This window comes from Malaclemys terrapin, chromosome 1 (assembly GCF_027887155.1).
Source record: "Malaclemys terrapin pileata isolate rMalTer1 chromosome 1, rMalTer1.hap1, whole genome shotgun sequence".
Lineage (NCBI taxonomy): Eukaryota > Metazoa > Chordata > Testudines > Emydidae > Malaclemys > Malaclemys terrapin.
Genome location: NC_071505.1, coordinates 62,379,643 through 62,393,428, shown reverse-complemented (window position 1 = coordinate 62,393,428; position 13,786 = coordinate 62,379,643). Strand labels below are relative to the sequence as shown.

The 13,786-nt window shown below is 41.0% G+C and overlaps 1 protein-coding gene across 1 annotated transcript in view; it reads left to right on the top strand.

Annotated features, from left to right (window-relative positions):
• Window positions 1-13,786, top strand: part of WIF1 (WNT inhibitory factor 1) — a 52,787-nt gene that overhangs the window by 37,338 nt on the left and 1,663 nt on the right. Inside the window, exons 5-9 of the mRNA XM_054016183.1 lie at window positions 2,680-2,775; window positions 4,113-4,208; window positions 7,064-7,159; window positions 10,921-11,016; window positions 11,625-11,720. Coding sequence (XP_053872158.1) covers window positions 2,680-2,775; window positions 4,113-4,208; window positions 7,064-7,159; window positions 10,921-11,016; window positions 11,625-11,720 — 480 coding nt within the window. The remainder of the gene's footprint in view (window positions 1-2,679; window positions 2,776-4,112; window positions 4,209-7,063; window positions 7,160-10,920; window positions 11,017-11,624; window positions 11,721-13,786) is intronic.

Sequence of the window (13,786 nt, the reverse complement as noted above, 5' to 3'; positions counted from 1 at the left end):
CCAGTGGACTGAGGTTGAATGGTCATTTTGGTCCTTCACTCACAGAGCCTATGAGACAACAGCACATTGCAGGGGCAAATCTCCAAACTCCAGAGGCATGCAAGAGAGGAGATCTATCATGCCAATGTCTTTCAGATCATATACAGTTATCTGAGGGTGAGCCTGTCATTTTTGTGCTTAATTTAGGGACATAGATACAGCAACATTTTGTGATGGCTATAGGGAGAGATGGGGATGTTCTCACTGGTAGGTTGGTTCATAAAAGTTTTTTGGTTTGGTTGTGTTTTTAAAGTCCCCCATGGAAAGAAGAGAGGAAACAATGAAGCTTGTCATACAGCCATGAAGCTCATATTCCCTGTTGCCTGGCCCTCGATCATGGTTTCCAGCTATTCCTGGCCAGCCAGGAAGGTGCCCGTGCTAGAGGAAGTAGGGAAAGCCAGGGAGCAATTTTGTGGGAAAGAGGAGGCTTTGTAGTGGCTAAGAGGTGGCCACACAAAAAATAATATTTTTCCATTTTTCTATTTGAAATGGCATTTATTTAAGCATGCATTTTCTGTAATGAATAGCAGCTCTGCATTTGGGCACAAAGGAAAGTACATTTCCAGAAAGGATCCTAGAGTACAGCGTTGGAATAAAATAAAACAAAATGTCTTTATGTTTATTACTACTGTTTCAGATAGCTTTACTTTTATAGCAATACATTTTGCTTCCTATATCTACAGCTTATATATAGTATCAGAGGGGTAGCCGTGTTAGTCTGAATCTGTAAAAAGCAACAGAGGGTCCTGTGGCACCTTTAAGACTAACAGAAGTATTGGGAGCGTAAGCTTTCATGGGTAAGAACCTCACTTCTTCAGATGCAAGGCAGCTTATATATAGTGACTCTCAGTCTTCACCTTTTCGTCTTCTCCAGTTCCAGTTCACTCGCTTTTGTCTGGTGGTCTAGAGCTTCACTTCTGCACAACATACAGAGCCTTTTGAAGCAGAATTTATTCCATTGTCTCTATTCTCAGGTTTACCCATGGTACCTTATTGACTTCAAAGGGATTGTAGAGAAGTAACCCAGGACAGAAAATGATTAATAATCATGACAGCTTGCCATATTTGCCTGTAGTTTTATTTAACCATCTCTTATGATTTCCATAGGGAAATTTGTTTAAAAGTTAATCTGTATACTTTCAGCTGACTAAAATTGTGGGTGGGGGAATTAGTGTGAATTACAGTTTGTAATATCTGTGGCCTGCAGAAGTGCCCCATGCAAGCTGGCGCATCTAAATTTACAAACATTCTACAGTTTGCAGCAAAAGTAAAATATTATCTGTGAACTCTGCAAATATTTAAACTTTGGACTCCACTTAATTCCGTTCAGGAGTTGGATTGTGTCAATGGTTGGTGGTACATCTTTCCAGCATCAGCCTGATGGATTGTACCACTTTCTGGTAAAGACAAAAATAGAGAAGAATTGGGGCCATTGCTGACAGACATTGTCAATTAAGAAAGCTGTTTTATGATCATTACACACAAACAATTAACTTGATACTAACAATCTAGCCAATTACCATCAAGAAACTCATCTAATTTTGATTAAAAATATTGATGAGGTTGTGGCAAGGTGATTCTCAGATTATCTGTCTACCTCAGAGCTCTTTGAACTTTGCCATTTTGGTTACAGAACAAGGTTTGGCAAAGAGTTTGGTAGATAATTCCCTCCTGGTGAAGGATAAATAGCAGATGACCATGCTGATACTGTTAGAGCTATATGCTGATTTTGGTACCACTGCTCATGAGGTACTATTGGCTTGTTCCAATGGAAGTAGACATGGCTGCCACTCAGTAGCTTTGTTTTTGTCTGAGAGATCTCAGTAGGTATTTTGGACCAATTGCTCGTTTGCCCTGAGGGTTCATTTGCGGGGAGGGGTTCCGTAGGGTTCCAATTTCTCCCACCTCTTGTTCAATGTGGATACGAGGCAGTTGATAGTGAAGAGGCATGGGCTGTGATGTCTTTTAGAATGCTGATGATGCCCAGATGTGTTTCTCTTCCACTGTTGTCAAATGCCTTGGCCACTGTTGGGTAGAGATTTGGGATGTGACTAACGGTTGAATGATGATATGGGATCAGTGGGCAGGAATGCTTCCTCCCCATCATCTTCGCCCAGTGTGAAGATTGAGTCTTTCATTTCATACAGATCCAACACTAGAGTGATGTAATGCACTCTGCCTCGGGCCACACCTTAAATCAAGCTAAAAACTGAAACCGAGCCTGCTAGATAAGCAGTATATCTAACTAGGAGCATGACACCAGTGCTCCAGGATCTGTGTTGGGTAGCTATTCATTTCCAAGCAGTTTAAGGTAGTGGGTTTTGCAGACAGGCTACATTATTCATTAGTCTATTGATTAGCACAGAGTGGTAGAGCACTATCACAGGTACTTTCAAGAGTGCAATCGACCATATGATGCAACCTGTATTTGTAGATTAACAAAGAGATTGATTTTTAGCTGAGCTTCCATCTCAATCACATTTATGGCTCTGGTCGATAAATCTTGATATTCACCTCAACAAAAGTTGCTATCCAGTTATTTTTGCTCTTCTGTCAATAGACTGTATCGACGCTGTTGAAAGTGGAGTGCTAACTGAAGTATGTAATATCTGATTAACAATGTTTTTGTTTTTCATGAAGCTGAATGTCCAGGAGGGTGCAGAAATGGAGGTTTTTGCAATGAAAGGCATGTCTGTGAATGTCCAGATGGATTTTATGGGCCTCATTGTGAGAAAGGTAACTTTACAAATTCCCTCAATTGTTTTCTTCACTATAGTCCTACTGAAAAAGAGCAGTCACTGCACTGAAATCTCTCTCTCTCAAAAGTGTAAATGGCCTTTCCTGGAGGCTCTCTTGTGTTGCTAGATATCTGTAAATATTAAATCCAAACACAAGAAAATGATTGTTATGACCCCAGAGCTAATGAAAACATCAGTTGCTTAATGAAAATGCCAACTTCTAAAGAAAAATATCTGCTCTCTAAAGGATATATTAAACATGAAATTGACCAACAATTAAGAGACCCTTAATCACAAACAATCCATCTGGCAAGAGATTAAATAGAATTCTTCTGCTAATGAAGACTAGCTGGAAAATCAAGTATAGTGTTCTTGTTGTTTTGCATTTGTTATTTGAAGATAGTATCTAATTTGGATGCCACAGCTGTGTCTCAAGCAGACTGACAATGGAGAGGGAAAATGTTTCGGGTAGATTCTCCCTTCTCTTTCCATAAGTGAAGGGGAGCCAATAACAATGCATTTGGGCAGTGAGAGGGATGGGATTATGGATTAGTTGATGAGTACACTAGCTCTTGTACATGCTTCCTACTTCTTCCCAACCCTGGGGAAGGCCCTTGCATGGGTGCTCTGCAGAGTGTCAGGAGAAGGCAGAAGCCAGTCACAAGACATCTCTCACTCAGCCTTGCAGGCATTCCCTGGGTAAGTTAATACTGGCCAACCATGAAGTAAAACTCTGCTCCCTGACATTCCTCCTCAAGGGCTGGGTAGGGTAGCAACAATAGCTGGGGAGGAGGCTGTACGACAGCACAGCACCTGAAAAAGCCATGCTGCTGTGGGAGCTTCGAGGCAATGTGGAGGCACAGGACTGCTGTACCGATGGCCCTGGCCTTGACAGATGTTCCAAGATCCATAGCTACAAAGGACTGAACCCTGACCAGTTCCATACTCACACCACTGAAATATTTCAATGAGTCCAAATTCGCTATTTTCAGTCCTCAATTTGGGAAAAATCTGTGTAAGGGACAATTTTTGCTCTCAGTGTTCAGATTAAGTAGGATGAACACTAACGTCAATCTTCAGTTTTTTACAGTGTTACTTCAACCACTATAATCTATACGCATAATTATGAAACATCTTTCTGCATTAGCTATTTTATATTGCAAAGCTGACTTGTTATACTAAGCAGAAGGAGGAAAAGTGTTGTCTGAAAACTACTATTTTTGCTTATTACTGATTTTTTTGAATGATTGTTATATAAAATCCTGTATCAAATTTTGGCATGTTCATCTCTCCCTCATGCCAGCATTTTGTTCTCTTTCACTCTCGTCAAATTAGCTTTGTGTGCGTCCCGCTGCATGAATGGTGGGCTCTGTGTCACACCAGGTTTGTGCATCTGCCCTCCTGGATTCTATGGCGTCAACTGTGATAAAGGTAACAGTATAGAATAAAAAGCAGTCAAATTGTAAGCCACCAGCTACAGCTACCTTTGTACTCCCTATCCCACCTTCTTGCATGCTGATTTTCCCACAGTGGTGGTAGTGGATCATAATTAGGACCCTACCAAATTCACGGTCCATTTTGGTCAGTTTCACAGCCATAGAATTTTAAAAATCATAAATGTCAAGATTTCAGCTATTTAAATCTGAAATATCTTGGTATTGTAATTGTATGGATCCTGACCCAAAAAGGAGTTGGGGGGGTTACAAGGTTATTGTAGGGGGGGTTGTGGTACTGCTACCCTTACTTCTTAACTGCTGCTGGCGGTGGCGCTGCCTTCAGAGCTCTGCAGCTGTAGAGCGGCGGCTGCTGGCCGGGAGCCCAGCTCTGAAGGCACAGCCATCGCCAGCAGCAGTGCAGAAGTAAGGGTGGCCTGGTATGATATCGCCACCCTTACTTCTGCGCTGCTGCCTACAGAGCTGGGCCCTCAGTCAGCAGCTGCCACTCTCCAGCCACCCAGCTCAGAAGGCAGCAGCACAGAAGTAAGGGTGGCATGGTATGGTATTGCTATCTTTACTTCTGCGCTGCTGCTGGCAGGGCACTGCCTTCAGAGCTGGGTGCCCAGCCATCAGCTGCTGCTCTCCGGCCGCCCAGCTCTGAAAGCAGAGCAGAAGTAAGGGTAGCAATACCACAACCCCCCTAAAATAACCTTGTGACCCTCCCCCCCACACAACTCCCTTTAGGGTCAGGACCCCCAATTTGAGAAACACTGGTCTCCCCCATAAAATCTGTATAGTATAGAGTAAAAGCATGGACGGCCTGTGGAGGCCCCCTTTGTGGAGGCTAGCCCCGGCTCCGCCCCTTCCACCTGCCAACCCCCCCCCCCCCCCCGCCCTGCGGCTGGACCCTCAAGACACACACACGCCCCCCCACGGCCGGAGCCATGGGCCAGCCAAAGCCCCGAGCCCCTCGTCCCAGAGGAGTCCTGGGCCAGCTGCAGCCATGGCGCACCTCCCCTCCCAGATTCCAAGCTGCCTGGGGAAAAGCATCTCTGGTCTGGAAGAAGCTTTTGATATTCCCCGTGCAGGTTCTGGGGTGGCTGAGGAGGCAGTATTTGCTACTCAGCTTGCTGGGTTCATCAGCTTGCTGGAGTCCAGGGAGATTACTGATGAACCTGGGAAGCTGAACAGCATATACCACCTCCTCAGCCGCCCGGAACCTGCATAGGGCATAATAAATAAAAAACTTCCCCCCAAACCCCACAACTGGGGGTCCGGCAGCCACAGCAGTGCCAGGGGAGGCACTAGCCCTAACCCTCCCCTGACCTATTATACCCGCCGCCCATGGGTAAAAGCACACAAAAGACCAATTTTCATGGGGGGAGACCAGATTTCAGAGTCTGTGATGCGTTTTTCATGGCTGTGAATTTTGTAGGGCCCTAGTCATAAGGTACTCTTGGCTGTATGGTACAGTGCTGCAGAGATCCTGACAAGAGGACTATATATGATAGTGTCCCCTCAGACATTTGTTTATGTTGTCTGACCTCATATGTACACCTATGATACTTTCTGTGTCTATCTACATCCTCCACATCACAATATTAACAGAATTTTATGACTACAGCACTTTATATCCAGCCTAGTACATCTCTGCTACTTCATTCCTGGGCCTCTTCACACGATCGCGCTAATGTTAAGATACGAAAAAACATGGCCAAAACTCAGAGGTGACTTTCATTGTAGTGCAAATTACACATGTATAAACCACCAGATGGTAGGTGCAACTTACATTCACTTTTGAACACTCATGTACATGAAATGAATAATATATAATGTACACAACCGTTACCTCCTTAGTTGGCTCCCTGAGGGACTGTAGCAGTGGCCAGCAAATTCATTTCCATTTGTGGCTTGGTGGAGGTGGGAATAAAGATTTGGACCTTGGTTTCCTTAGATGAAAGGTTGGTGCATTAACTTGTTGCATCTGGACAGATTAAAAAATAAGTAACTTATTCCATTTAATATTTTTTGATATAATGACCTTAGTGTATCAATAAAAAACAGTAAAGGAAGTATGATATTCACCATCCCAGAAGTGTTGGATATTTAAAAAATACAAAATTTCCTACTGAAATATATCTAAATAGTCCATCACACAGAAGGTGTAAGAACACAAAACTATACAAAACATTTGGTTAGTAAATTCAATAGGTCTTCAACGAGCTTTGTAACAAAGTCATGTTTTAAAGGAAGTATTTTAGACCCACATTCTGCAGATAGATATGCAATTATAGTCCCTTGTGCTTACAGAATCCATTTGGCATAGTATGTATTTAGTCCTCAGTAAAGGAGTTTGGCCCAGATCCCCAAAGGGTCTTAGACACCCTAGACATAGGTACCACTGTGATCCACAAACTGCTGCTCAGCTGCCTTCTAGCCCTGTAGAAACCCAGACTCACCAGACATCTAAACATTTCCTGTAAAAGTTCCCTAGGTGTCTAGGCTTCTGCGACTGAGTGCATGCACTGCTGCCTTGGGCAGGCATCCAAGTGCCTTTCTCATGTCAAGCATTACCTAAGCATTCCCCACCTATCTCACCTGCAGGGCCCTGTCAGGCAGGCATGATCTGAGCACACCTACCTCTACACAAAACACAGATGACCTCAGTTATAATCCTTAGCCTAGGATACTCATTTGGGATGTGAGACACCCTGGTTCATTTTCCCCTCTGCCTGAAGAGAAGGGATTTGAACGGGGGTCTCCAACCTCTCAGGTGAGTGCCAAAGTGGTTAGAGTATAAATTATATGTCTAATGTAAAATTATTTCATCTTTTGTTTTATGTCCTTCAGCTAACTGCACAACAACCTGTTTCAATGGAGGAACCTGCTTCTATCTAGGAAAATGCATTTGTCCTTCAGGACTCGAGGGAAACCATTGTGAAATTAGTGAGTCTCAGCTTTACATTGTTTCACTTAAACCAAGGTTATTCCGGTTACAGTAGCTGGAAGATCAAGTGACACATTTCTGTGCTGCCTGACAGCTGGGGTTCTCAAACGGCAGGTTGGGACCCTCGGAGAGTGAGCCAGGCCTGTGTTTGCAATCTTCACAGCTGATGAGTATCAATTCATTGTTTAATCATCTCATTTTCTGTTTATTTTTTTAAACAAATCCATGGATTTAGCAGCAACCCTAGCTACATGAGCGCTCAGTCAACACCATATGCGTGTGCCAGGTCTGCAGCAATTTACACTCCTGCATGTGAGATTAGAACTGAGCCTCTAGATTCTAAAAGCAGAGTATGGAGCTTGAAATATTAATTGGTATTGGGGGAAAGGGACCTAGGAGTGAAAGGACTGACAGCTTCAGTTGAAAGTATTAAGTTACATTCACATGGCAGCTTGAAAACTTCTTGTCACAAACATCAATAGACGTGCTATTTTCAGATGTTTAGCATCAAAGCCATTCAAAATATTTCAGTCTTTAGTCAATCTAACTGTTCTGCGTAAAGGTGCAGGTGGAAAGCAGCTAGCCTGGGACAAAACTGGGACGCCAGCTGTCAAACATTAGCTTAGCCTAAGATAAGAGTTTTCTCATGGCTCTGTTAAATTAGATTAATTTAGTAGCAACCCATGCTGGGATGGAGTGCCAGTGTTTTGGTTTTGAAAACATACACACAACTTATACTTTTTGCATTGTATCCCTCTAACAACATTCCGTGCTGCATCTTTCTTACCTTACTCATGCAGGTAATCTCAGTGACTTCTTTGGAACTATGCTCATGAGTTAGGCAAACAGAGTTTGGCCTTATATTTGTAATATTTTTTTCTTTGAATGCTTAACATCATTAGACAAACAAGCAAATTAGTATATCTCCCACAGACATGAAACTTAACTCACCATCTCAATATACAGATGGAAATAAGGGCCAGCAAACAGTGCAGTAACAGAAGATGGTAATAAGTCAATTGCTATACAATGAAAAAAGAATCAGAATGTGTTAAGACTTAAATTTGGCACAGTATTCGCATGTAGATCAAATGTTTTGTAGATTACCCCTGCCTATCTTTATATGCTGCACAGTTTGTTTTCTATCAGTTTATCTCATCAAAATCAAAGTCAGTGGGAAGCATCAAGGTTTTATTATAGTTACGCAAATGAACAAGTGGTCTTTCAACATTGTTATGGTATGAGTGTCTTTCCTCTCATTCTAATTCTATGGGCCAAACTCAGAGCTGTATAAGCAGGTACAACTCCATTGATTTCCACTGCATTTGCATCTGCTTACATCAAGTCTGAATGTGAAACCTTGGCACTCTCCCCTTCCTTCCCTCCTTTGAGAAAAGATTGACATTGATGGAATTTATCACATGAATTTGATCAGGGTTTGACCCAAAGTGTGGGCAGTTCATACTTTTTGTCAGTAGCTTATGTATTTTTTTTAATTCATATACTGAGCCGTATTATAGAACATTTAAATAAGGCTATTCCATTTAAACCGACACAAACATGGGTATAAAAAACTAAACTCCTCTGTATTCTAAAACCTCCTGCTTGTAGGCTGGAAATCAAATCTCTTGTAATCTGCCATTGCTGTGGCAACATCTTACAAAATACGTCTTTCTAAAAGCACAGTATTCAGTTATATAGCAAGGTGCCAGCCAAATCCGGATCTACCTGAAACACAAATCACAAGTAGGATACTCCTCAGTCTTCATTCCTTTTTTTGTTTTAAAAGTGTATCTTGCTTGCTCCTTTAAGGTTGTGACAAAGCTAGCACTTCTCTTAATCTCCTTCTGGTGTACTATCACTAGTAAATCTGGACTGGTAGCAGCAGCAGCCACTCTAGTGTTGACCAGCCTCTGGAATTTTTAACCATAGTGTCATTTAACCTTACCCAGGGCAGATGTAGGTGAGATGGGCCCTACTCCTGCAGAGACTTAGGTATACATGCAGGTTTACTCACATGAGTAGTCCCATTGACTTAGATGGAAATCCGGGTAGTAAATCAATTCCTATAGAAAGAAAAAAGGATCAAAACATGTTAAGAACTAACTTGAAAATTCGTTGACTTCAGTAGGAGCAAGTAGAGCTATGCACATGCCTAGGTCTTTCTGGGATCAGGGCCATGGTCGTTGAAATGCTGATGGCTGCTGCCAGCCTGGCGGCACTGCACCAGTACTAGTGCAACAGTGGGAGACTAAAAAAAATGCTAGACCAGGCTTATAACATCAGAGGAGAAGCAAATCTCATTCCATTTCCTTAGATCCAGAGCCAGCTACATTCAGTCATGGAGGTTTCAGAATAAACAGGGGAAGAAAACCTTTGCATTAGGCAGAAAGCCATCTTCAGAGGATTGCAAATAGGGTTCCCCCCGTCCCCGTTTACATTGTTTAAACATTTTGCGAGATCCTTTAATAGCTGAGTCCCTCTCTAAAACTCCTGGGAAATGTGCTAACCGTAATTTGCAATACTAACAAGCATTCTCCAAGTCCTTCGGGTTTCTTCTTACTGTAGTTATACATTGTCTCTAATTACTGTTTCAGTTTGAGACTGGCGAGTAGTAATTTTCTTTTTTATTTCTTCTCCTCCTTTCACCAACTGAGCTGTTCCTTTTTCCATTTCCCAGTCTTAGTTTCTGTTCCACTAACAGATATGTACATAGCACAGCACATAGCATTTAGCTTTTGTTCCATTCCAAGAAGACATTTTAGCCCACAGTTAATCTGTGGGTATGTCTACACTGCAAAAAAAGGGTGTGTTCTTAACTTGGTTTAGCTAACCCGTGCTGGCTAACTTGGGTTAAGATAGCAATGAAAACATGGCAACTCAGCTTTTAACTTAGGTTAACAACTCAAGTGCAACCCAGGCTGCCCGATGGGTTAGCAGCTTGAGTTAAAGCCTAAGTTAAAAGTCAGGATGCCATGCCTTCACGGCTATTTTAACTCAAGTTTCAGGCTGTCTGCAGACTCAGGTAGACATCACTGCCTTAGTTACATTCAGTTCACATTTTCAAGCTTTTCTTCACAACCATTGAAACTAGAAACATTTTTTTAAATGAAAGCTTGGTTTCTGGAGCAGTAAATTGCAGCATGGAATGGATCCTACAGCATCTACAGAGTACACACAGTTCTGACTGTAAGGTGACAGGCCAAGCCAACCTGTTTATTTCCTGCAAATACTTGCAACATTTGTTCAGTTCTTGAGTATCCTGTTGTTAAGGAAAGCCCTAGTATCCCTTCCCTGTTTCTTTCATTTGTGCCCAGCTGCCTGGACCCTGAGCTCATATTCCTTGCAGCTAGCTGCAAAATGATGACACAGTGACACTGTGCTGCAGCTGCCCTAGGAGGGTATGGAGAAGTGGGCAGTACTCATAGAGGGCACACTGAATTCCCTCTTCAAAATCCCAGTGCTATGAGTGTAGCCAAAGTCCGTGTGGACACTCAGAGGCCATGCCCAGTTCTAGCCCAATTTTCAAGCTGCTTATGCATGCATATAAATCTTTGGAAAACTAGACTTCCCATGCCTATAAGAGAGTGCCCCCCTACAGAATCTACTGCATACACACAAGACTTTTTAACAATATTATCCAATGAATATTTCAAACACAAAGTGTGTTTTTAAAACAGTTTTCTTCCTCCCTCTCCCTGTAATTATTTTTGCATAAGTGGAGTACTAAGACCATTGTTTTCATGTTTCCTATTTCTAGGCAAATGCCAACAGCCATGTAGAAATGGAGGTAAATGTACCGGTAAAAATAAATGTAAGTGCTCCAAAGGTTACCAAGGAGAACTTTGTTCAAAGCGTAAGTACTAACTCTACTCAATCAATCCTTGTTATAAGATCATTGTGATAGCAATACAGTATCTTATTACTCAACATCAGCACTAACTCTGTGTTGCCAGGGTAGCTCAGGTTAATTTACTTCATGGACATGCTTCATTTATTGATGTTAAGGGGGTGGTTGTAAAACAAAGAACTTGTAAAAAACAACCAAACCTTTCAATAGTATGAGTTTCTTTAAAGCAGTAACACATCAGTATAATAAGCAAATGTTTCTGGATAATAACATTTCAATACTCTGGTATTTCAAAATACCACTGGAAATCTACCTTTTTATGAATGTAAATATTATGGGCCTGATTCTCCTCTCCCTTACTGACTTCATTGACTTCAATAGAGTTACTCCTGATTTGCACCAACGTAAGAGAGTTAAATAAGGACTTATTTCAGTAGTGGGGCAAGTTATTTTCAGAATTCTGCACACAGTCAATTTAAAATTATAGATTTACTGCTAGCGCCCTTGGCCATGCCAAAACTAACATTCTAAAGAATAGCAGGGAAAGCAACTATGTAACTTTATCTCTGAGTGAAATGTAAGGAAGTTGAATTCATGTTCTCACTTGATTACAGCTGTCTGTGAACCTGGTTGTGGATCATATGGAACCTGTGTGGAACCTAACAAATGTCAATGCAAAGAAGGCTGGCATGGAAGACATTGCAACAAAAGTAAGTGAGAACAAAGCTCTGAGAATCCATACTGGAACTTTTCACAGATCATCTTCCATTTATAAATGGCTGGCTCAAAGCTACTACACAATCACTAGAAACAAAACACTCTCCTTAGTTAATAATCCTTTCATTTTTTAAAATGTACACATACAAATAATTATCCCAAACATTTTCAAGACTTACTTTTTGTTAACTGTATATTAATTACAAAAAAAGAATAAAACAATTCAAAACTACTCTACAGTGATTAATCTCACTTTTTTGCCTATTGGGAATTCTAAAATTTGGTATAGAGAAAATTTCTACGTGACCTAATTTATGTTCTGCTGATGCGGTGAGATTGATCCAAACCCCACTGCGGTCAATGAGAATCTCGGAAAGTGCGCCCTACTGTATCTGCTGTGCACACACTACTCTAACAACATGATTCCCACTGACTTCAGGCTTTCAGAACACTGGATAGACATTTCTGTAAATACAAATATATTACATAGGGGTTTAGAGCTGATTGGATTTTTTCAAAATTTCAGAGAAATAGACAACGTTTTTGCAAAATCTTCCCTCCAATTTTCAACCAACTTTAAAGCAGGTTAAAATTTAGGTGTGTATAGGGGTGTTAATTGATTTTTTTTTAAACCAGACTTAAAGCTTCCAAAATTTGTTGATCACAATGTTACCTTTGTTGATCTATTTGACACCTAGTGCAATGTATAGGCAACTGACGACTTCAGTGGAGTTAAACCAGGAATTAATTTATCCTTAAGATCTCCATATTTAATATAATCTCCATTCCCAATAACAAGAAGTTATAAAATGACTTGAAATAGCAATTTAGATCCAGATGACAAATTCCAATTCAGCCTTATATATCATAAAATATAGTACTATAATAACAACAAATTGAAGTATTGAGACTTTTTTGATACAACCATTCATAAGATATATGTTTGCTGTAAACATTATTAGTTTGCTATCAATAGTTAATTTGAAAAGTGGCAGTGAAAAAATTAGCATATTTGTTACCGGTATAAGTTGCTCCAGTTTATTAGATAGTAAAAATGAAAATTTCAGAACAATTTATTTTTAATGCCATATGCTTAATAAATCCACCAGACATGAACCTACATGATAGTATAAATTGAACAACCTAATTTAAAATTATTTTAGATGTCCATGATCCATTGGGTAGAGAAAGGTGTGCATGTTAAAATGCATCAGAGAATAATGACGAGTGTTTCTATAAAGCCAAAACATTCTCTGACAGGAATGAGTTATGGTTTAAAATTAAGGCTTTGGGAATCAGTTTAGAAGATGTTGGATTTTATATTTGTTTGCCTAACTATGCCATTCCCTGACAAAAGAATAAATACTTTAACACATACAACAGACACAGTATAGCTAAAAATCAAGTATCTGGAAATCACTATCAATTTTAATGCCATCTTTTTCTAACACATCTGTAAAGTTAACCTACCAGCTAGCAAGTGAGCATTTTTTCATTGTGAATGCACATACATTTTACTGCCCCCAGAGAAGCAAAAAACGTGTAGCATGCATGCCATGGTACAAGGATTCAGTATTCACACATTAGTGTCTGTTCCAAGGGCTTTGAAGCCCTCGTTAATAAATACGTTGGTTTAAAGACTGGCTATAGTCCTGCAGTTCTTAGTTAGGCAAAACACCTTTTGCAATCATCAGGTTGGGGCCACCCTGGGTAGAATTCACCTCTGTATTAAGAGCCTAAGTAGAATTTACTGAAACTATGCATAGGGCCCTTTGTGCTTGAGTTCATTTTACTCTGCAAATAAAACCAAGTATCTCTCAGTCAGACTCATGTTTAATTTCAAAGAAAGAAAAAATGTAGCTACTTTAGGGGCGACTTCATTGGCTATGGAAGTCAATGGCTATAAAACAAAGATTAAAATAATCCCCACAATTTAAAACAGTTGTCCCCAAACTGTGCTGAGGAACGTTCAGAGGGGTGCACGGCAGGGCCCAGGCCAGCCCCCACAGGGGGCAGGGAGAGAGCACCACCCAGCCCTGCTCTGCCCCCAGCCACCACC